Below are 24713 nucleotides of genomic sequence, written 5' to 3'. Positions count from 1 at the left end.
TTGCCAGGCAGTGGTGGTGCACGCCTTTAATCCCAGCACTCGGGACGCAGAGGCAGGTGGATTTCTGAGTTCGAGGCCAGCCTGGTCTACAGAGTGAGTTCTAGGACAGCCAGGGCTACACAGAGAAACCCTGTCTCAAAAAACACAAGGGGGCAGGGGATGAGAGAGAAAAAATACTTATCTTTTAAAAAGATTTATGTATTTCATGTATATGTATCCAGAAATATTTTTATGTTTATGAATGCTGGCATGTGGGCTGTAGAGATTGCTCTATGGTTAAGAGCACTGACTGCTCTTCTGAAGGCCCTGAATTTAAATCCCAGCAACCTCCAGGTAGTGGTGGCGCATGCCTTTAATCCCAGCACTCAGGAGGCAGAGGCAGGCAGATTTTTGAGGCCAAACTGGTCTACAGAGTGAGTTCCAGGACAGCTAGGGCTACACAGAGAAACCGTCTCAGAAAACCAAAATAAATAAATAAATAATAAAAATCCCATCAACCACATAGTGGCTCACAACCATCCATAATGTGGTTTGACGCCCTCTTCTGGTGTGTCTGAAAACAGGTACAGTGTACTTACATCTACTTATATGTAATATTATCCATGTGGTTGCTGGAATTTGAACTCAGGACCTTTGGAAGAGCAGTCAGTGCTCTTAACCACTGAGCCATCTCACCAGCCCCCGTAAATAAATCTTAAAAAAAAAAAAAAAAAAAAAAAAAGCTTGCATACATGAATGTGCACGTGTGTGCAGTATCAACAGAAGCCAGAAGAGGGCATCAGATTCCTCAGAACTGCAGTCGCAGAAGGCTGTATTGAGACCCAAGCTCGAGAAGAGCAGCAAGAGCTTTGTAACTGTTGAACCATCGTCTATCCAGCCCCATATTAATAAGGACATGCATTTTAAAATCTTTATTCACTTTTGCATTATGCCAAGACGTGTGTCTATACCATATTTATGTGTTGGATCTCTTGGAATTGAAGTTACTCACAATTGTGAGCTGTCGTGTAGTACTGGGAATCCAGGTCCTTTGGTAAAGCATCCAATGCCCTTAACAGGGCCCTATGCAACCTCTCCAGTCCCGCAAATCTTTATTAAATAATAAGCAAACAAACAAACCAGTTGATGGCAAATTCCTGACTTAACCAGAGTATACCCCAACTGATACGAGAACTGTATGTGCGCGCACTCATGAGTCCGTCTCTCTACTCCCTTCACAATCCTCTGCCTCCCAAATGAAACAAAGTAAAAACAAGTGGCTCAGTGATGTTGGGACATTTTTGTTTTTGTTTTGTTTTTGGAGACAGGGTTTCTCTGTATCCCTGGCTGTCCTGGAACTCACTCTGTAAACCAGGCTGGCCTCGAACTCAGAAATCGGCCTGCCTCTGCCTCCCAAGTGCTGAGATTAAAGGCGTGTGCCACCACTGCCCGGCCTCTTATTAGATTTAAATGGCTCAAACTACAAATAATGCTAAATCAAGCTCTGTCATTCCTTTTTAAAAAATCCAAGTTTCTAAAAGTTCTAAGTTCTAGGCAATATAAAAATGATCTTTACACCTCTAAACTGCCAAAACACACAACTGTGTAAAAAACTAAATATTCTGTTAAGGAGATGATTTGAGATGTTTTTGATCCTTTTTTTTTTTTTTTTTTGGAGGGGGGGTGGTGTTTCAAGACAGGGTTTCTCTGTGTAGCCCTGGCTGTCCTTGAACTCAGAAATCCACCTGCCTCTGCCTCCCAAGTGCTGGGATTAAAGGCACGCGCCACCACTGCTCTGCTTGGGACACATTTTTAACCCCAGCACCCAGAAGGTAAAGACAAAGAGAACCTGAGTTTCAAGACAGTCAGAGCCACAGAGAGAAATCCTGTCTTGAAAAGCCAAACAAGAGCTGGAGAAATGGATCAGAGATTAAGAGTACTGGCTGCTTTTCCTGAAGTTCTAAGTTCAATTCCCTGCAACCACAGGAAGGCTCAGAACCATCTATAATGATATCTGCTGCCCTCTTCTGACCTGCAGACATACATGCAGGCAGATATACAGAATAAATAAATCTTAAACCCTCCAAACAAACACCCCCCCCCCCAATGAAAACAACCCAAACCAGCTGGACATGGTAGCTCAAGCACATAACCCTAGCATTTGAGACGCAGGAGTAGAAAGATTCATTTTAGAGCAAGGCCATTATGGGAAGAGTTAAGTTAAGGTCAGCTAAAGTTACAAGGCCCTGCACACATAGAGGCTGCCAAGACAGCCCAGCAGGTAAAGAAGCTGCCAAGCCTACAACCTGAGTTGGATCTCCAACATAGTGGAACTGATGTGCAAGTTGTCCCTTGACCTCCGCATATGCATTAAGATTCACTTTTTAAAAATGTAATAGAGCCCGGCGTGGTGGTGCACGCCTTTAATCCCAGCACTTGGGAGGCAGAGGCAGGCGGATTTCTGAGTTCAAGGACATCCAGAGCTACAGAGAAACCCTGTGTCGAAAACCCAAAAATAAATAAATAAACAAACAAAAATAAAATTTAATAGATTTCCCTGTGTGGCCTTGGCTTTTGTCCTGAAACTTGCTGTATAGACCAGGCTGTCTTCAACTCAGAGATCTACTTGCCTCTGTCTCCTGAGTACTGGGATTAAAGGTATGCACACCATACCCAGCCAATAATCAACATCTTAAATATAAAATACAAGCATAGGAACCTGGGGTTTCTCTTTCACCCAGAGTGTGTGTGTAAGGCACAATCATTAGTGGCGAACGTGTGTGCATGCACAAACAGGCAGAGAAAGATCTTACAGCACACTTGGTACTCTAGCAGAGGACCTATGTTCAGTCTACAACACCGAGGTCAGACTTTATGAATGCCTGAAGCTCCAGTTTTATGACATCTGACACCCTCTTCCGGCTTCCTTGCGTGTCTATACCCATGTAGTACAGACATAACTCGGAGACACATAAACATAAAGTATAATTTTAACTGTACACCTTTAAGGCCTTAATATCAGAAAACATTGTTTATTCTCAAACTGCATTACAGATTGTTAACCTGTACTGCAAAGAGTGGACAGCAGCTGTGTAAAGAGGACTGGTCAGACACCTGCCACTTCCATCAATGCATGGATCCCATACTGGGGAAGACCAGACTCGCAGAAGTTGCCCTCTGACCTCCAGAGGTACCCTGTGGACCATGCACAGACCCTCCCACATGTTCACACAAACATAAGGAATTTTTAAAGCAAAAAAGCAGAAGAACCAGACTTCCTGAGTATGGAGACGCAGGTAAACCTTTCAACAAAATGTCACAACAGGCCTGTGAACAGGGGAAAGGAAAACAAGCCAACAAAAGATGTGTTATCAAATCAACAATAGTCAGGTGTGGTGCCAATGCACAGAAGCAGAAGCAGCAGGTGGATCTCTGTAAGTTCCAGGCCAGGTAGAGCTACAAAATGAGACCCTTTCTCAAACAAAACAGAACTCCTAAAGCTCCGCCCCTTTTCCTTCCCTTCCTCTGTGCTGGCAGCAATCGCAGACATTACCACCCCTGGCAAAGCCTCAACCCTTATCCTGAGAAATAAATCCATAAGTGATAATTTGGAAAAAAAGTTTCCAAGTTCCTAAGTATTCAGGGGAATATTAAGAAAAACCTACGTTTCTTTCCTTCACAGCAAATAAGTTTATTTACAAGTACAGAGAACAGCAGACTCCGTAACAGAATCATCAGCTGCTTATAGCATTTTTATCTACACAGCTTGGCTAAAATTGGGTGTGGTAGCGTGAGACTGTAAAAGGAGTGTTTGGGGGTGGGGAGGGGTCATTTTCTGCTATTTGGTTGAGTCAAGCCAGAATGCATGAGATCTTGTCTCAAAAAATAAACAGTTACAACCCAACTAACAAGGGGAGGAGCTATTTATTTTTGTAGCCTTACTGACCTTACGCATCCTAGGCAAGTGCTCCATCACTGGGCCAACAAAACAGTCACACAGCTCTCAGCACAGTCCAAGCATCTAAGAGATGTTCTGTGGGACCACCTGACCACCACCACTCACCTTGACAACCCCACACTGCTTAAAGAAGTCTGCCAGATCATCCAGAGTCACACTGTCATTTAATCCTTGCACATAAACTGCACTGTTGTCAGAGTCGTCATCGGGATCTATAGGAAGGCCTTCCAGAGAAAATGAGAGAAAACAGAATTACTGCCCCGAATTAATAGTGGCTTCTTCTTTGGAGATAGGCTGGCCTCAAACTCCTTATCCTCTTTTTCAACCTCCCAGACATGTCCCATCAGGCCTAGATAATAATAGGGGCTGGGCTTCTTAACCAATTGGACATTATTATCAAACTGTATTTATCACAAAGGCAAGAGAACCAACCACCCATTATACTGATATAAGAGGAAGTCCCAAACTGTCTTTGCCAAGAAGGGGTCAGTATACTGGTGTCAGTCCGCTGAGCTGCTGAACCCTTGCTTCTATAGCATTTATTCAAAACAGCACAGTGCAAAGCTCAAGAACTTAAAGTTACCTAGATCAAGATCTGGTCCTTCATCCATGGGTCCTGCCAACCAGGAAAGATCATATAAAATATTATTAGTGCAAGCCTTGCAAGCTACAAACCTTACAAACACACACAGCTATCTACTACACCACCATTTGATGGGGACTCATTAATTCAAAATGACCCGCACTGCTAAGATGGAGCAGTGGCCCTTTTTAGCGTTTGTGAAGTTTGCTAGGGTTTTTTTTTTCCCTTTGCTCGTTTGTTTCTAAACCATTAACCAAATACACTCTCAATGCTTCATGTGCCAAATTAGTGTTAAATTAAATTCAAAACCTTTCCTCCACATAAACCAAATTAAAGCTGTGCTCTCCCCCATATTATAGAAGCAGTTGCTCAATGCTTGAAGTTACCCTTTGTTTTGTAACCATAGGTTAACCTTATTACCCCTAAGACAATGCCGGCAGTACCCATTAGTCTCTTTTGTATAGATCATTTTTAAACCACTTATCAAACTAGTAAAAACTATATAGTTTTCTAGAAAAACTGACTGTATTTTTTTTAACACTATCCATGGTAATACTCAAAAACTTACCACCAGGCTTATTGAAGCCACCTCGCTCTCCAGCGCTGCTGGGGGGATAAACGAAGAAATGAAGGCCTTTCCCTTTAAAAGCCAGTACCGCTCTGAGCCTTGGCTGGGCTCGTGGGGAAGAAGGGCACTGGCTAAACACATCTCCAAACAATGCATCTCTCTCATCTTGTCACTATGCCTTTCTTCAGGGCAGCTTGCTCAAATTTCCTTAATATACAACCTTGCTTGTCTGATTGTACACACCAGTGTGGTTGGTTTCTTTCATGTCAGGGGCTGGTATTAATAGTGCAATACTTGGCAAATTAAGGAAGGAAAGAAAAAAAAAAACCACCCTAGATCCCAAGCATCCCCCCAAATCAGCTGGAACACCAGGTGAACTTGGTGTAGAAACAAGAAGGCAGAGACAGTTGCTGTGATGAACCTTTCCATGTTCATAAAGGTGCACCCTCAACCTCTCCCAAGGGACAGCCAAATGAGGCCTTAGGCTTCCTAGCAAGTCACAGTATAATAAAGCAGGAGACAATCACATTAAATGTCTACAACACACATCAGAGGACGCATCCAGCCAATCTTCAGCATAAAGCCATACAGTCCAGGGCCCTAATGGATTTAATAGTTACTGTGAAAGGAGAATTTACAATAAATACCAAGGCTCAGCGGACTGGGGGTGCAACTTTATAGACATACCAGTTAAGACTACGGCAATATACATACTATACAGAGGAGAAGGAATAGATTGTGGCCTTTTTTGAGGGGGAGGGAGGGGAAGGCAGTCTTTTCTAGTAGTGAATAGAGGTAGCTCCCCAGTCGGCAGCCCCGAGGCTCTCTCCTAACCAGTATTGCACCTTTAATACCTAGATACACAGTCCAAGCTGTTGCATGCAGCTTTACTTCCTTGTTAAAAGTACACACCATAAAATGCTCTCTCTCTCTTTAAACACAAAGTTTACACTTTAATGTTACACAATTCTAGAGTATTATACCTCCTCTGGTTCATTACCAAACAACAAGTATGCAGTTACCAAAGTTACAGAAGGATTCCATTTATACAATGAATACATTTTGTTTAAAATATTCTATGTATATTTTTCCTCTCCATATGGACACCGTGTCTAGTCCCACTTTTCATTATGCTGCCGGCTGAGTACTGAGTACGGGTACTTTTTAAGTATTGAAGTGTATACAAGGCTCTCACTTTGTAACCTGTAGCATATAAATGCGACAAAGCATGTTAAAAAGTTTCCACGTTTAACAGCCAATGAAAAATATCAAACACTGAGGCAATGAAAAAGGGCATGTTAACAACATTGAGCGCCTTACCTGCAGCAGACACTGAAAACCATCACCACAATAAAAAAAGGGAAAGGGGACTGCCCAGTGTCCTGTCCTCACAGGATCCAACAGACTGCTTCACAGTTCTGTTAAAATCCTATGGGGTAGGCCATGGTCTCTTCTATGGCTCCAGGAGAGACTTCTCATCCACAAACATGGGCCCCTCTAATAGCAATCTAACAAAGTCGGTAGAATCATCACTTCTGGAGTATTAAGATGAATAAACTTCAAATTGCTTTTGCAATTGAAAAATACTAAGAATTCTAGGTGATTTGAGACGTGATGATAGTAATTTCAAGTGTCTATGTCTATTTTAAAAAATCCATAAAGACGTGAAACCTTTATTAATGGAATGATATTCTCCAAATCTGAAGACCAATTTTACATTGTCAAAAATTATTCATAAAAATTTGCATGTATTTTTATAAAGACTTTTTTCCAATAAAGATTTCACTGGAGACTTTATTAAAGTTATGCAGAATAAACAAAATATGAACTTTCAGTAGTACAGAAATTTACTAATAAATGAATAGGTCAACTGTGTTGAACTGTGTTGAAGTTTGTTCTATAAAAAGAATTGCTAGTTTTTCTTTAACAGTTAATCAAATTTATATTCACTACAACATTCTGCATAACTTTTTTTTACTAGTTTATATAGGGACAGAACACACACATTAACTAAATCTGATTATGTTAACCACCAACATCATACTTCACCTTCATCAAAGTATAGACACCAGAAAGGGGAGAGGGATGGAGGAAGGGAGGGAAGGGGAGGCAGAGGCAGCAGGGTCATGGTACTGATCTAAACAGTTTTCTAAACCAGATTGTTCCATCAATCACAATGGTCAAACCAATTTAGACTTTTAAAATCTCCAATAGAGAGTGATGCTATATTCATATACATTACTCTGTAAGAAAGTTATTACGGTTGTTCTCTGCTCCAACTTAACTACATATCAGGGCACCTCAGGCCATGGTTTAAGGGTTATGAGGCCAGTCAGTCTTCATCATGTTCAACAAATCTGGATACAAGCATTGGAAAAGAGCTGCCTTCTTTTTCTGCAGTACATACACCAGCTATTTCCAGACAACCGTTCAGGACATTAGTTAAAGGCTAGGGTTATTAGAAGGGTCGTGTGTGTTCCATCCCAAATCTACTACCCAAAGAGGCTCTCACCTCTGAAAACCACGAAGGGGACTGAAAGCTCTAGTTTCAAAGCCATTCTTTGTTCACCCCAGCCCAACAACGGTTACTGGCAGGGAAAAAAGCAAACTGCCACTTAAATGACATTTCCATGTTTTAGGAGATAGCTTGACCTCAATAGATTGTCCATGGAAATGTGGGATAAATTTCTTATGTCTTTCAGTCCCTTCTTTCCATTGAAAATCCTATGGATGAAACAAAATTAGGTAAAAGGAGAAAAGGTTTTGCTCTTACCCCATTCCACCGCGTCCTCCTCCCCGCCCACCTCTGCTCATGCCTCCACGATCAAATCCCCCTCTTCCCCTGCCCCGGTTATCAGGGCCACTCAAGCTCCGGTTCTCTCCTGGTCCGGAAAATCCTCCAGACTCCTGCCCATAAACACCCATGCTACTGGGGTGGTCCTGTCGGAATGAACCTGAGGAAAGAGTCACATCTGTAAGCCACGGACCAGCATTTACACCACTGCCTGACACCTTTTCTCCTGGACTCATGGAGCTCTCAACTACAGGCAATTAACTACATAAGTACCATGCTCAAAGTATTTCTATCACAGGCTCTCTGTAAGAACTATTCATTTACCAAGGCCTTGTATGGCCAGGCTATAAAACTACTTCCAAAGGATTTTTCTTCTGGGAAAATCTATTTCTAAGTTTCTGTGCTTCAGATGCCTCCAAAGGCAGCTTCTCTGCACTGCACTCTCAGCACCAAAGCAGTGCCAAGTTCCCGAGGGCTCTGGCACACAGAGGGCTGCATCCTAACAAGTGGCTACTAGTCCTCCCAGTCACCACACACACACACACACACACACACCCTCAAGTGCCTTAAGAGTCAGAACCCCACTGCAAACTCTGCGCCACCATGCCTGGCTGATGAAATTCAAATTTAAAAGTGCAACAATTGAGGCAGAAATTAAATAGTGAGTGAGATACTTTTGGGTTTTTAGTCACTTTTCCAAATGTTAAGAATAAGCACGGGGGTTGGGGACATGCTCGCTAGTACTCCCTTTGCCTACTCATTTACACAAAATCAAAACACACAGTTTTTACTTGGCTATCACAATCCACAGTAGCCCTCTATAGCTATCACTTTCTCTTAATGTTTAATTAAGGCAGGTCTTAAAGAATGCCAGCCCTACTCACTGCTGACAGAGCCCCTACTTGGGCATTCAGACTATCACGCAGGACAGGATGTTACAGTGCACACTCACTCTAGACTCCAGAAGCAAACAGTGGTAACAAGCATTCCCCAGTCTCAGAAACTCCAAGCAAAATCACTCATACTTAGTTTTCTCTTAGCAACTCACTCTGCTGCCCGTAGCTGCTGCTCTGTTGGCTATATTGACTTGGAGCCTGGCTGTAGGATCCAGTCTGAGGGGGGTAACTAGTAGGAGGCTGCTGCCCATAGCTGCTTTGTTGACCATAGCTACTCTGCTGTCCATAGCTGCTCGGCTGCCCATAGGTGTTCTGCTGAGAGTAACTGCTCTGATCGTAACTAGTCGGCTGTGAAGAGGAGTAGCTGAAAGAAAAAAACAAAAGCTTCAGGAAGGAGAAAAATCATGTTATTTCTGCCAAGAATACGAGACATTCACAGGCATCCTAACAATGACTTTCTTTTTACTTTCCTTGAGAGGGTCTCACTACATGGAGCCCAGGCTGACTGTCCCCCTGCACCCAACTCTTCTGCCTCAGCTTCCTGTGTGCTGGATTACAGGTGTGCAACACTGCCCGGCTAAGGCAACACTTTGGGATTTATTTCCAATAATAAAGCTTTATATGTAAAAGAGAAAATGGAAAAGAGCCCATGTGAACACTGAGTTGTGGTTCAGAGCTCCTACTTAAACGTCTTTCAAATACATTTTAGACAAACACAGTGCAGAAGGGCAGACTATGTACATGTGCACTTAGAGATGACTAACGAGGTGACAGTGAGGAGGAGGAAGAGTCAAGTGACAAGTCTGTATTTAGTTCCCAGAACACCTTCTTTTCTTTTTGTAGTTCTGAGGCTTCACACTCTAGGCAAGTGTTCTACTCCAGCCATCTAATGAGTTATGACTATGACTTTCTGAGGAATACCTGCTTGGTAATAGAGTGTAAACATGAGCATATTAAGTATGCCACTCCAAAAATGCCATTTTCTTTCAGACTCAAAATTGCTTTGCTATAGTTTCAACCTTTCAAACAAACATATTTGATCCTTGGAAATCTAGGAATGAAGATGAGACTGGTAAGAGACCTTAGGATACTGTATAAAAGGTGTTAGGTCTCTGTAAAACTACCCAGCAGGTAATCTATGTACCTCCACATACTACTAAAAATAAACCTTAAAGACGCTTAGCTGGGTGTAGAGGCAAGGCAAGGCTCTAATCCCAGTACTCTTGTCTCCCAGGAGGCAGACAGATCCCTGGGTTCAGGGCCAGCCTGGCCTAAATATCTACATTGAGTTTTAGGACAGTCAGGACCACACAGAATAACCCTGGCTGGGAGTAGGGACACCATGGGACTCTCAATGAACCATAAATATGTTCTACTAAACTAAGTATTTGTCACACCTCTCCACACCTGTCAAGATTTAGTCTATGGGGTTGGAGAGATGGCTCCTCCTCCAGAGGTCCTGAATTTAATTCCTAGCAACCACATGATGGCCCACAACCTATATGCTCTCTTCTGGTATGTCTGAAGACAGTTATAGTGCACTCATATAAATAAAATAATCTTAACAAAACAAAAAAAGATTCCGTCTCTGTGTACCAATTCATCTTGCCAAAGCAACCGTTCCACCCGACAGGCATGGACCTACAAGGTAAGTTACAAACCCAGCCCACCACCTTTGTTCCTAGTTATATGGATACCGTACTAGCTGGTTTTGTATGACACTACTTATCAGAGAAAGGAGACTCCCTTGAGGAAATGCCTCCATGAGACCCAGCTGTAAGACATTTTCTCAACTAGTGATCAAGAGGGGAGGGCCCAGCCTATTGTGGGTTCTGTAAGAAAGCAGGCTGAGCAAGCCAGGGGAAGCAATCCAGTAAGCAGCACCCCTCCATAGCTTTTGCATCAGCTTCAGCCTCCAGTTTCCTGCGCTGTGTGAGTTCCAGTTCTGACCTCCGTTGGTGATGAACAGCAAAGTAAGTGTAAGCTGAATAAACCCTTTCCTCCCCAACTTGCTTCTTGGTCATGATGTTTTGTGCAGGACTAGAAACCCTGACTAAAACAGATACAAACAGGAACTATTTTATATTTTAGCCAATTAAACTAACCTTTTAAAACAATTCTGTCAATTCATTTGAAACTTACTTCAAATGAGACACAGGTCAGAAAACTTGCAGCTTTCCTTAAAGAAACTAAAATTGGACATTGAAGCTACAATGGTTAAGACAGAAAATGAAGGACAAGGAAACTTGAGCTGGAGTACTTCATAGGCAAAGTCCTTTTCCAGCAATGAGCAAGACCCCAGATTCCCTCCCCAGCACTACAAACAGTAGTAGGGAGAAGGTCTTGTCCTTCACTTTACCCACGGTGCCTGTGTTTGAGGGGATAATTGCTATGGTTCTGTGCAGATGGCTCCAAACAGTTCTGTTTCTCATACTTTTAAGTTAATTATAAGACCAAAACTGAAGTTTTGCGGTCAGTATTTAGAGAACAGTTATTAGCTAGATCCCAAGCACTGCTATGGGAATCCAAGGCTGAGGTGTGACTATTAACTAGGTATGTAGTCAACTATGGGCAAGTCAGAAGATAAATCTTACCCAAGGAAGCCAATGCTAAGCTGGGCGCGGTGGTGCACGCCTTTAATCACAGCACTCAGGAGGCAGAGGCAGGCGGATTTCTGAGTTCGAGGCCAGCCTGGTCTACAAAGTGAGTTCCAGGACAGCCAGGGCTACACAGAGAAACCCTGTCCCGAAAAACCAAAAAAAAAAAAAAAAAAAAAAACCCAAAAAGGAAGCCAATGCTAGCAAGTCAACAACCTGAAAAGAGAATATATGCCTTATTATTACTAATTCACCGGCCACAAAAAATGAGACTAACCTGGTAGGAGGATAAGATGGAGGTGCGGTGACTGGCTGCATTGGGTAGCTCCCAGGTACCTGGGGATAGCTGTAGTTACTCTGTCCATATCCTAGGCTGGGTTGGTTATAACCCCCTGTGCTAGATTGGGGTTGACTAGTCTCAGCAGGCTTGTTACCATCCTGTGGTCTAGAAGGAGAGAGAAAACAGTAAGACTCAGTTTTAACAACCCACACAACCCTACGTGAGAACCCACAGTTCTCTAGCAACATGAAAAGACCAAGCTTGAACGTAAAGCAAATGAAATCCGGTGTCATCCATTAGTATTTGCTGGAAGAAAACACTAAGGGAGTTAGCTTTTTTTCTTAATTTGTTCTGTATTAACAGCTACTAAGTACATCAGCTTGTGTTGCCAATATGAACAAGTAAGTACTAGGAGGAGGGAGGAAGAAAACACTTTTTAAAAAGTGAACTTCTGAAGACAAGAAATTTGGCAATGCAAACTCAAGCTTAGAATAATTTTAAGGTTGATACATTTTGTTATCTGTGGGTTCACTCATTTATTAGAAAGAGACAAGAAGAGACACTTCCTATCTTGGCCTGCTGTAAATGAACTTAACCTTGCTGTACAACAGTCTCCAGAAGATGGGGATGTGGATGCTCCCACCGTGCTCACACTAACTAACAAATACCCTCAGTAAATGATAAAATCAATCCCAACTTCACAGAAATCGCTCAGGAATCCCCACTTCCTCGTGGCCCAACCAATTCAGAGGAAGAGAGTGGCAAAGTTAAGCTAGGGCTGCTACTTCAAGCAAAGCCCAAATCAGCAAGTGAACTAAAGCAAATGCAGAAGTACTGTTTCCACAGAGATGAATCATCTTATAAAATTATAACTGGTCGTCAGCTCAAAAACTAAGATGGAGGTAAGGGGGACACAACCAGTGACTCATGAAAACTCCACTTATACATGATGAAGACCTGTGGCTTAGATATACACCACTGCATGAGAGCATCACACGGGACTTTGTATAGCTAATACAATTCTCCAGTAACTAGAGTGGGGCCATCTAGGAATCAGCCAGTAAACACAATTACTGTACAGGCTATAGCTTTTCAAGTGGCTCTGATTACTCCCTGCACTTTAGAGGTAATTTTGAGTTTGCCAGAGCTACTTTCTTACCTCTACAGCAGATAAAAAGTCTAAGTTACAAGGTGATCTCGTTTATTCCCTACAGTCTTCTTTCAAATCAGAACCCTGTGTTCCTTCAAGACTGTCTGCACAAGTCACCTACGTGCATTGTCTAAAGTAAAGGCCTGAAACCTTCTGTTAAGTAATAGTATATATCACTTATCTACTAACCAGCCATGGAGTAAGAACTTTAGTCGACTCTTAATATTTACCACAGAGCTGGGTACGCAGCTATAAATTTTTATGTCCATTTTTGGTTACCAAACCACTATACAGTATTGAGGAAATCTTGTCAATTCTTCAATTGAAGCAGTAACCCTTGGTCTTCCCAGATAAGGAAATATCCTTTACTGACAAAATCGGGGCATACAGTACTTCTCAACTCAAGTGCACCTGCTCCACTACGTACCATCAACTACCACGTATTTCCTTAAAAAAAAAAGTGGTTAACAATTTACAAGATCATTAAGCCAAAGATTAAGTACTCAAAATATTGGTAGTTAAACAATGTGGGAAAACATACACTCAGTTTTCTTGTATTTAGAAAAGCAAAACAGCTTCCGCCCATCCGCCAAAACTAGGTTCTGAATGAAACCAGGCAAATGACATCCATTTCTGGCTCAGACAGCACCATCTGAATACCTGCCTGCATGCTGTGCTTCAGCACGCTGGGAACACTGAGAGCAGTCAATACCTAGTGAGTGTGAAGAGCCACTGATGCCACGAATGGCCCAAGTGTACAGAATTACCCTTTCCTTAAAGTCAAAGCTGACGCAGCAGAGCAATCAACAGCTATGACCTTACCTGGTAGGTGCGGTGGCTGTTGGCTGCTGGCCATAGGTGGGGTATGCAGGCTGGGTGCCATATGCAGTCTGAGCTGCGTAAGAGGCCTGCGTTGTGGTGACTGTAGCAGTGGTGGTGTCATAAGCACCAGTGCCATATCCTTGCACAGGCTGGCTGTATGCCTGGGGGGCAGTTGGAGTGGTATAACCTACAACAAAAGAGAACTATTTCAGATGTTCTGTCCTCTCTGCCAGATTTGCATTTATTACCAAAACAACTTGTAAACTGCTCAACTTTAAAGCATCACAAAATTGAATTCCTACATTCTTGCAGGAAAAATAGCAACAAAGGAGTGTTTAAATTGTTTGTATGACATTGACTTATGTACTTTTTATTAAGCGTGTGCACATGGGAGCTCACCATGGCACGTGTTTGGAAGCCAGGAGAGCGGTGGGAGCTGGTTCTCTTTCCACTACAAGGATTCTGGTTATCAATCAAGTGCCTTTATCTGCTGAGCCATCTCACTGACTCCAAAATATTTAAAGTCTACAGCACTATTTCTGTTTTCAAAATATATTCACGAGAAAGGTGAAGTGTTGTTTATTGTTGTTTTGACGGGGGTCTCATGCAGCTGAGGCTGGCCTCAAATTCCTTAGGTAGCAGAAGATAACATTCAACTTTTGATTCCTGCTTCAAGTCTCCAGCCTTGAGAATACCGGCACCACACCATACATTGTTGGTGTGGTGCAGGACTCCATGAATGTCAGGCAAGCACTCTACCAACTAAGATATATTCCCTACCTCAAGAAAGAATATTCTATTAAAAAAACAAAACCAACAACAACAACAAAAAAACAAAACCCAAACAAAAAACAAAGTTGCTATGGAAAACAGGCTTTTGCCCCTGTGTGAATAGGAGACAGGAATGGCTTTTTGGTAATTAGAGACACAACTTTTTCAATTAACTAAAAATAAAACTAAATAAATAAATAAATAAATAAAAATAAAAAATAAAACTCCTCGAAGGGACCCTTAGCTGGGGGCCATGTTCCATGAAGCCCAGAGAAGGCTCGAACCCGTTCACCTATTGTAATTCCCCACACATCCTACCAAGGTGGACACCTGGTACTCCAGCTCCTGGAGAACACCAATGCTTCTGGGACATGACCAAGTGTTGTGTTGGCCATGGAAGGTGCCATTTCCCCTCACCCACTAACCCCCAAACCCCCAACATTAACAAAAAAGAGCTTTAATATTTAAAACATATCCTGAACCAAGACTACTTAATTTACTTTACATTTAGGACTAACCAAACTTAGTATCATAAAGACTAAGAGAGACAGAGACATTAAATCACCCAGGTTTGCTTGCAATGCCTTCCATCTCTCAACTGTCAGATTTCTGGGACTATGGCCATGTATCACCATGACCTACTTCAACTTTTTATTTCTTTGATGCAAAGTCTCACTATGTAGCACTGGGTAGCCTGGAACTTGCTATGTAGCTCAAGCTGGCCTTAAACTCAAGAGACCAGACTGCCTGTCTCCCAAGTACTAGAACTGAAGAAGGTCTTTGCTAACATACCCAGCTCAACTTCTCTTTGAATCTAAGTACTTTTTGTAGCACTGACAAAATCCTTTCTTCTCAAGCATTCAAAGGAAATTCTAAAATTATATAAGGACAGTAATTTTCCACCTAAACTGGTAAAAACCATTAAAAATATATTTCACAAAAGAGTCTTAAAAACTTGAGTTGACATGCTTATCTTCAGGGGGTTTCTGTCTTGTGGTGCTAGGTATAGAACCCAGACCCTCACACACATGCTGGGGAAGCATCCTTTCACCGAGCTACACCCTCAGCCCTATTATTTAAAACTTCATTACAAAGTTCTAAAGGTAACCACACACATCCAGTAACTCTATAAGATTTCTCCCTACTTACAAGACTCACAGAAGTTAAACAAAAGCCAAACTGCTGAAGACAGGAACTTGTATTTCTAAACTGCAGTAAGAGAGCCTGTTTTAACAATTCTACAGTAACAGATACTGGGCTAATTAGTAATCTTTTAATTAAACTGTAGCACACACATAAGCAGGCAAGCAAAATGAACAAAAAAATCAACAGAACAGTGACAAGAGACTAAGTGCATCTATATGATTTCTTCAAAGGAACCGGTGGTAAGAAACACTGCACAAACAAAGTTTGTTTACAGTGAACAGCAGAAATCACCGATTAAGAACTGTTTGACTCCTGCATGTGAGATGTAGAAACCCAGAGAACAGTATACTTCTACCCATCCCTCTGATACTCATCTACTGATTTTTATGTGTAAAGGCAAGGGGCAGAGAAAAATGTGCTCAATCCTGTTTCCTACCTATTGACTCCTACTTAAGCCATAAAGATTAGTTTTGAGTCTATTGCTTAAAAGCAGTTGGCGGGAGTGAATATGAGAGGTAATTTTGAGTTACCTAGTGTGCACAAACTCCTTTTTACCATGTAACATAGTCTGACTCACCAAAGCCATCTTTTCTTTTTTTTCCCTGCATGCAGTATTCTATAATTTCTGGGCTTACAGGACTTGACCTCTCTCCCCGCCTCCCGTCTCTCTCTTGGGGGAAGTGGGTTTGAGACAGGGTTTTTCTGTGTAGCCTTGGCTGTCCTGGGACTCACTCTGTAGACCATGTTGGCCTTGAACTCAAAGAGTTCTCAGCCTCTGTCTGAGAGTGGGATCAAAGGCATATGCAACCTTGACTGCTTACTTCTACTCTGCTTAAAACCTTTCTTAGGACCATGTTAAATGGCTTAGGGATAGCAAATGCCATTATATTCTCAAATCTACAGTTTTAGTTTCAGCTCTTCCCACATATGCACTAGGTTAATAAACACCTCCACCTCCATCCCTATACAGCAGTTAAGTTAGTAAAATTCTCACAAAATCCCTGACAATAAGTGTATATTTTCCTATAACCAATATAATTCAGAGGAGTTCAGATAGTTGAAATATGAAGTCTTTACATTTCTAAGGTCTTCTTATACAGCATTCTACAGGAAAAAGAATTACCATTTTTTTTAAGCATATTACATATAATGTATTCTTAGACCAGTTTCTCTTTTTAGTGTCCTGGAATGCTATTTATATTTAAAACATACTATGGATTAAAAAAATTCAAATACTTGAAACAGAAAGTGGATTAAAACAATTTGTAACACTTAAACAGAAAATAAAATGTGCCTGTGTTATAGACAAACATATACATGCAGGGTGGCAAGTCTGTTTCCTTAAATGAAACTAATCATGCACTCTAGGCTTCAGGGAACAGGGAAAACCAGCTGGATAATACCTTTCGGAAGGCAAATAACCATTAAGGCTCCACAAAGCAAAGTTCATAGTAAAACCTTCCCCAAATTATAAGGACATGGATCTGCAAATGGCGCCTGAAGCAGTTTTTTCATTAGCACCTTTGTGTGTGATGTTAGAAAGTTCAGGGTTTAAACAAATGAAAACACCTAAGGGTTAACATTACAGGGTTAGACAAGATGGAAAGCAATTCCCATGCAAGAATGAGCAGGATAGTCAAACCTGTACTGGTCCCTTCTACTGTGGAAAGCACAAAACAAAAAGTAGAGGGTACACTATCAGATGAAGCAAACAGATGTGAAAACCACTTTGATTTTTAAGCAGCTCAGTTTAAGAAGGCTCATTCTTAGCCCTAGTACAATCTTTTACATTAGGTCTATTTTGTATATTACACACAGTGTATAAAAGTTTAGTTTCTTCCTCTTTTAGAACTTATTCTACCCACTTTCTATCGGATAGCACTTAAGGAAAATTAAGAGCAAGAACAAAAATACTCCCCAGAATAAAAGATCCCCAGATGTCAACATACAGACCAGAGTATATACCTAAGAGCATGAATAACAGGCCTTTCAGCAAATCCCTTTGACACTATCACCTAGTCTCTTGAAGGCTGGCCTTACCAGTGGGAGGCTGTCCGTAAGAAGTTGCATATGCAGTCTGCCCGTAGGTGGCAGTGGTCTGAGCCTGAGTATAGCTGACATCAGTAGGCTGTCCATAGGTTCCATAGCTTTGTTGCCCATATGCCTGCTCCAAAGAAATTCATGAAATAGCTTCATAAGAGAACCTTGTAGCTTAGCCAAGTAATGACCTAACTTATTAGTTCATAAAGTGGAGAATCAAAGTACAAAATACTGCTTTCTGGTATAAAAAAGAAATTATAAAAACAAGGAAATTATCTTAAAAACTGAATTTTTATATAAGTTCTTTCATGTTTTAGTCAACCTAGAAACAAAAAAGTTCTTGAAACAATTAGGCAAAAATCTCAGTTAACCATGTAACTGACAGCACATAGGGATTGATAATCCAAGATTCAGCCAGCATCTTGCTGAAAACCAGATTTTCAGCAGGATATAAAAATAAAAGCTATTAATTCTACTTCAAGAAAACAAACCAGAACAGTTCATGTTCTCTTATGTTTGTCAGCATAGCAAGATTATGGTTTTTAAACTCGGACATCAATACACTTAAAATTAGATAAGGAACGAGCTGTTCTTTCAGATATTTTAACATGCTCATATTGTGATTTATTTGAAAGACCAATGAAAAGTAAAGCCTTTGAGAAGCACGACTTCCTGCCTGTCCTAGGATGTTCCCATGACAGTTAGTATCTACTTTTTAGCATGGACCATTCTAGAATTAAGAGGTAATTCTTTCTCCTTTTCCCCTTGAGACTTACTGTGCAGTCCCAGCCTACACCTTGTTCTGTAAATCAGGGTGGCCCAAATTCAGAGATCCACTTGCCTATGCCCCTGTCATTGGGATTCAAGGCATGCATTACCACTAGGCCCAGTGAGGTAATTAATTTTTGGTAATGTAGGCAATACTTTCTAGATTCTAGAGTCTGTCATCCTTGGCTTTTGAGGAGGTGTTGGTGCCTAGAGCCAGTATAGCACATATTTTACCAAAGAACTATATTCCCAACTCCTGGTCAATTTTCCCCCTTAAGTATTTCTGCAGTGCTGGCACACATTCTACCACCACATCCCAGCTCCAGGTTTTTTAAGTTTTAATTACTCAATCTGACTAGTGGAGGGGTGTACCTGTATCATGGTATATGTGTACCATATACCATGGTACAAGTACAAGACAAGATTTAGGAGCTAGGCCTCTCCCTTGACTCTATGTGAATCTTGGGGATCAAACTCAGGTTGTTAGGCTGGTGGCAAACTTTTCCAAAGAGCCATCTCTAGCTCCTGCTCTGGGTTTTTAACATAGATTGATATACTGACAAGAGCCGAGGAACAGATATTTTCAGAACTAACTCCACTAGTTAATGTGCAACCACTAGCAAGTTATACGGTAGCCATGCAGTAAAATTTTCTCATGTGCAACAATCCTAGAGATGGTCTTTAGAAATTATGATGATTAAATTAAGCATAATAAAATATGCACAAAGAGCAAGACCACAGTAAGACACTTACTTTGAGCCTAGGAATTTTAAAAAGTCTATTTCCAGCTTTAAAATGGTTTCATTACAACCCTCATTATGAAAGATTAAAACTTTTGAGTTTTAAAAGCTTAGATAATACTACCACTATTTATTTGTATAAAAATTTTTAAAAAGGCTGGGTGTGGTGGCGCATGACTTTAATCCCAGCACTGGGGAGGCAGAGGCAGGCAGATTTCTGCATTTGAGGCCAGCCTGGTCTACAAAGTGAGTTCCAGGACAGCCAGGTCTACACAGATTAAACCCTGTCTTAAAAACAAAACAAAACAAAACAAAAAAAAATCTCTTAGCTACTATTTTAGTGGTCAGCTGAAACATCTATACTGAAGATATAACTATACATCCTTGTCTTTGGGATTACCTGGGTGGTCTGTGCATATCCTTGAGTTGGCTGGGCGGTGTAAGCACTGTAGCTGCAAAAAGAATTAAACACAAGAATTGACTATAAAACATTTAGACTGTGTTACTACATATCCTTTAAACTACAAAAGGCCTCATACTCTAAAACATTAACAAATTATTGTTGCAGAAGGCTGACTTACCCCTGCTGGGCTGCAGCTTGACTATAGGTACTGTAATCTAGAAGAAACAAGAGAAATTATTAGCCTAGACAAGAAGGGGAAAGAGATAGATGGAATTCAAGCAGTAATAATTCTTAAATGTTTATAGAGTGGACCTATATGCAGACACATCCCAGTTAGCACATCTCATCTCTCAATTAAGCCAAACCAATTAAGTCAAGTCAGTTAACTAAACAAAGTCTGAATATGGTGCTAGCTAATGAAGTCAAGATCAGTTGAGTTGGCAGGAATACCTTGCCAGATACCCTACAACCATAAACCCATCTCAACTACCAACTATCAACTCAAAGACACTATCATTATCTTAGGTATAAACCAAGACCACAAAACGGCATCAACCTCACTGTCAGATTTAAAAAGAGGCACAGAAGTATTAAAATTTCTTTCTTTCTGCTTTTTACAGGCTTTCTCTGCCTAGTCCCAACTGTAGACCATGGTGGCCTTGAGCTCATGGATCCAGTCTTTGCTGCCCACCCACCCCAGGGATTAAAAGTCACCAACACTCCTGGCATTTTTGTTTTGAGGAAGAGTCAGTAAAGGGATTAGAGGAGCAAGCTACTATGTCCAGTATCTGTCAGGCTATCCCTTAAGGTAAGACCAACCACAATTCCCTAGAACAGTAACAAGTGAAACAGAATGACAGAAAATGGGGGCTGGAGAGATGGCTCAGTGGGGAAGAGCACTGACTGCTCTTCCAGAGGTCCCGAGTTCAATTCCCAGCAACCACATGGTGGCTCACAGCCATCTGTGATGGCATCTGATGCCCTCTTCTGGTGTGTCTGAAGACAGCTACAGTGTACTCATAAATAAATCTTAAAAAAAAAAAAAAAAAGACAGAAAACAGGATAGTCATTAAATCTAAAAAAGGGTCCTGCTATCAAGAGCTGTTATCTTCATAATATCACAAAAAGATATAAACCCCAGTGGAGCCAAGGTAAAGGATGGGAGTGGGGCTGGTGTCTCAGCAGTTAAGAGCACTGACTGTTCTTACAAAGGTCCTGAGTTCAGATCCCAGCAACCACATGGTGATTCACAACCATCCGTAATGAGATCTGATGTCCTCTTCTGGCGCATTTGAAGACAGCTACAGTGTACTTACGTATAATAAATAAGTCTTAAACAAACAAACACCCCAACAAGGACAGGAGTATATAAGTGGTCGGTCTATGTGCTCATTCCCCTGACTATACCGGATGTGTGGATACCCTGGTTCCAACTTCAGCATAATGTACGCACAACTGACCAGGTTAATACAATTCCAAAAACTATCAAAGGAAAACAGCACTTAATAGGCCTACAGGAAAAATTGCTCTAGGTTCACAATTGCCATTTCTTAAAACCTAAAATGATTTCAACATCAGCAACAACAAAAATCACAAATTTTCTTCTCTGTAACTAAGTCTACCTATAATTTTCCTTCTCATATGAAGGTGTCATACCCCTTTCATCCCTGCACTCAAGCAGAGCTCAGGTGGATCTCTATGAGTTTGAGGTCAGCCTAGTCTACATAGTGAGTTCCAGGACAGACAGGGCTATAAAAGACCCTGTCTCAAAAAACCAATAAAAAAGGAACGAAATCTGAACTATGGAGGTGTTAAATAATGAAAATAAATGCCTATGTTTTCAAAACATCACCGAATTAAAGCTACCTACGTTTTGGGCACTTTTTTTTAAATGCAGAGAATTAAAAAAAAAAAAAAAAAAAACCTCAATTATTTCCTCTCCACAAGAATACATATTTTGTTTGGTGTTCAAAGACAGCACTGTCATTAAGACAGAACAAAAGGGTCCTTTCTTTTCCAATCAGAAAGTAGTCCCTCACCCAGATGTAACAGCTGACATCTTTCTTCATGGAAGGCTCTGGCATACTCCATGCAAAGTCTGCTTCACAATCCCTAGCCAACAGTACTTTCCTGAACTCATTCCGCTCCTCCTCTGGCTTTTTCTCAGCCGGAGTACAGCCCTGGCTGTCCTGGAACTCACTCCGTAGATCCAGATGGCTTTGAAACACAGAGATTTATCCACCTCTGCCCCACAAGTGTTGGGACTAAAGGCCTGCACCACCACCACCACCTGGCTTGAACTCATCTCTTAAAATTGACTCTCTCAACCTTTCTGCACCTCATGGGACTACTTTCCTTCTAACACTCTTCAATTCAGAGCTCTGGTTACCAATAGTATCAGTAAACTGTCCAAAAGATATCTACAATGAAGAAAATAATCCTCTCACAAAATCCTGAAGCATTTCCAATAAAGCTACATTTTCTGTGGTGGTGAAGTAGTGGTTCTGAGACAGGATCTAACTACTTAGCTGGCTGACCTTAATTAGTTATATAGACCAGGCTAGCCTCAAACTTGCTACAGACCCCATATGGCTGTCTACAACCTAGTGATGAAATTATAGGTGTGTACCTCCATGCCTACTTGCTACCTTCCTTTGTCTGCCTTTCTGCCATTTATTTATTTACAGACAGGGTCTCACTATGTAGCTCTAGCCGGCCTCAAATGCTGTGCTCCCCAATCTAGGATTAAACCATGACTGGCTACTTGCCACATTCTTTATATAAAAAACAAACAGCAAAGCAAATACTGCAACCTACATTTCGTTGAGGTTTCTGTGTAAAAACGGCTTTTTGAGTCATTGGCATTAAGTTCCATGTTTACAAAAACTTACACAAGAGCAGTTATGTAAAAATGGCAATGCTGATACAGAACAGCCAACCACTTCAGATGAGGGTGCTACCAAAGGATTTGGTAGGCTAAGGAAAAAGCGACCCCCCCATGTTTATCTACCTACAAGCATGACACTGAAGCAATGGTCACATAATTTAACAATTGAAAAAATAAGTCTTTAAATGCCCAGATACGTAAACACTTCACACACACACACACACACACACAAAAGCAGGCTGAGGGATTATGATGTAGGGGCACCCTAGAATGCTAATAATGTTTTACTTTTTGTTCTGGTAGTTATTTAGAGACTGTAATTCTGCTTTCCTGGACACACTCTATAGTTACTGTTCTACAAGATACAGAGGAGGGGAACCATTACTCCCCTAAGGCAGTGGCTTGCTTCAGGGCAGCCATTAGCCAAGCTGAATAGGAAGCTTTAGGCTACATAATTCATGTAGCTAGCAAGGGTAACTTTGTTGGGACCAAAAAAATGTTATTTTAAGAACTGAAAGGCTCAAGAACAAAATTTTTTTTTTCTAGGACAGGATTTCTCTGTGTAGCCCTGGCTGTCCTCAAACTCAGAGACCACCTACCTCTGCCCTCCCAGCACCGGTGCATCGCCAAAAGGTCTAAAACTAAGTTTTTCAGGAAAGCCCTTAATAAAGTCCCCTCAGCAGGGCCAGGACTGTGGGTATAGCAGAGCACACTTTTCAACTTAAATTTGGTTCAGGGTGCTATCAGCATTTTCTGATAACAAAGATGACTAGAAAGTGGCAATGATCTATCAAGCAGAAGAACTGCAATTGCCTTCTTGGGCTTTAGAGGTTAAGAGAAGGGTAAAAGGACCACCAAGGAAACCATTTTCCACTAGGATATATTGGACTGTAGTCGTATCTCAGTCTTCTCTTAGGGACACTTTGGGTAGCCTGGTACCAAAAGCAAGCTGTTTACTAACTACATCGTTTGCGTCGTCAAATTGTGATGCTGGAAGCTTTCCTAAGCCAAATAAAGGACCCAGAGCTTTTCCTGTCATCCCCCTTGCTTTCTCCTCCTGCCTCCAAGGCCACATCACCAGACCCTAGATTCCGCTAGAAGCAAAAACAAACAAACAAACAAACAAAAAAACCCGCCATTGTGCCAGTTAACTGTATTCTAAACTGCAGGTGAGGGCTAGGCTACACTTATTCTCTCGGTAAGGACCACAACATATCCATCACGTTCTAGAGTTCCCGCCCTGGACTTTCAAAATCCGCTATGGGTCTCTTCCCTGGCCTCAATAGGGCCAAGGAATAAATCAGCCGGCTAGTTTAACGAGCAGGCCTACAGAAACGTGGGGGGCCGAGGCTTTTCTGCCTCTTCTGGATCAAAGCTGCTAGAAATTTCTTTCTGGAAAAACGAGTCTCCTCTCCGGATCCAGACGGACCTTGTTATACAACCGATCCCCCGCGCCGTTTGCTGAGAAAAGGACACTGGGAAGCCACTGCTTTTTGGGTAGGGAAGGAGGTGGAGTTAACTCATGATTAAATCGAAGCCTCTGAGTGGGGAGCACGAAGATTTGGGGGAACCAACTAGGTCCCAGCTCAAGCCAGCGCTGGGCTTGGGCTGGGAGCCCTCCGAGGGGGCAGCTTGGTCGCGCCGGGCCGGGCCAGGCCTGGGGGATAATGGGGCTCCCCTCTTAAGCCGGCGCCCCTCAGCTTACACCTTCGCGACGGCTTTTTGTTTGTTTTTCTGAGTCCCTACACAATAAACACTTGCCCTGGGGCTAGCGATGGGAGGAGACGTTCCACGGGAAACCGGCCACGGCTTCTCGAGCCGCCATCAGACACCTCGCTTCACGCGCCTTCGGGGTGACGGGCTCCAGGCCCAGCCGCGGTCCCCTTCGGGCCCTCGGAGGTCCTAGGCCCGGTCCACGTGGCGAGAGACCCGGAGCACCGGGCCCCGACAACCACCACACAAAGGAGGCCTGGACGGGCTCTGCACGCCTCAGCTACCGCGAGGCCCTCGCGCGCAACGCGGCCGCCAAAAGGTTCCAGAACCAGCCCGCCTGGTGGGGGAGGGGAAGGGAACGCGGGTCCCCCCCACCCCCGAGCTCGTCGGGCCGCGGCGGGAACTCCAACCCCTTTCGGCGACCTCACTCAGTCATCCCTGCCACCCCCAGAGACCAGCGCCTCCCAGTCTGGGTGTCCCAGCTGTCGCCGGCGCGACCGCGATCCCACTCCGCTTACCCGTGGACGCCATTTTCTCGCCTTCCTCCTCGTTCTCTCAACGTCCGTCTCCTTGTCGCGTTCCCCCTAGGCGCCGCACTGCGCAGGCGCGAAACCCGCA

At 42.4% G+C, this 24713-nt stretch overlaps 1 protein-coding gene across 11 annotated transcripts in view; it reads right to left on the bottom strand.

Moving 5' to 3' along the window:
• Positions 1–24701, bottom strand: part of Ewsr1 (EWS RNA binding protein 1) — a 29449-nt gene extending 4748 nt beyond the window's left edge. Inside the window, exons 1-12 of one of the 11 annotated variants that reach the window (XM_085829130.1) lie at positions 24614–24700; positions 19674–19710; positions 19493–19544; positions 17585–17711; positions 17187–17204; positions 13628–13814; positions 11653–11820; positions 8931–9142; positions 7862–8042; positions 5089–5126; positions 4521–4553; positions 4043–4161 (exon numbers count right to left, since the gene is read on the bottom strand). In XM_085829130.1, the coding sequence (XP_085685256.1) occupies positions 4043–4161; positions 4521–4553; positions 5089–5126; positions 7862–8042; positions 8931–9142; positions 11653–11820; positions 13628–13814; positions 17187–17204; positions 17585–17711; positions 19493–19544; positions 19674–19710; positions 24614–24626 (1185 nt within the window). In that variant the 5' untranslated portion in view covers positions 24627–24700. Of the gene's footprint in view, positions 1–4042; positions 4162–4520; positions 4554–4802; positions 6292–7861; positions 8043–8930; positions 9143–11652; positions 11821–13627; positions 13815–17186; positions 17205–17584; positions 17712–19492; positions 19545–19673; positions 19711–24613 lie in introns of those variants that run through there. The other 10 variants (XM_085829131.1, XM_029483179.2, XM_029483180.2 and 7 more) reach the window with 10 other exon arrangements.
• Between the last annotated feature and the right edge of the window lie 12 nt (positions 24702–24713).

This window comes from Mus caroli, unplaced genomic scaffold (genome assembly GCF_978045245.1).
Source record: "Mus caroli unplaced genomic scaffold, Mus_caroli_1 scaffold_13, whole genome shotgun sequence".
Classification (NCBI taxonomy): Eukaryota; Metazoa; Chordata; class Mammalia; order Rodentia; family Muridae; genus Mus; species Mus caroli.
Note: the sequence above shows the minus strand (reverse complement) of the source record. Positions and strands in the feature narration are given on the sequence as shown.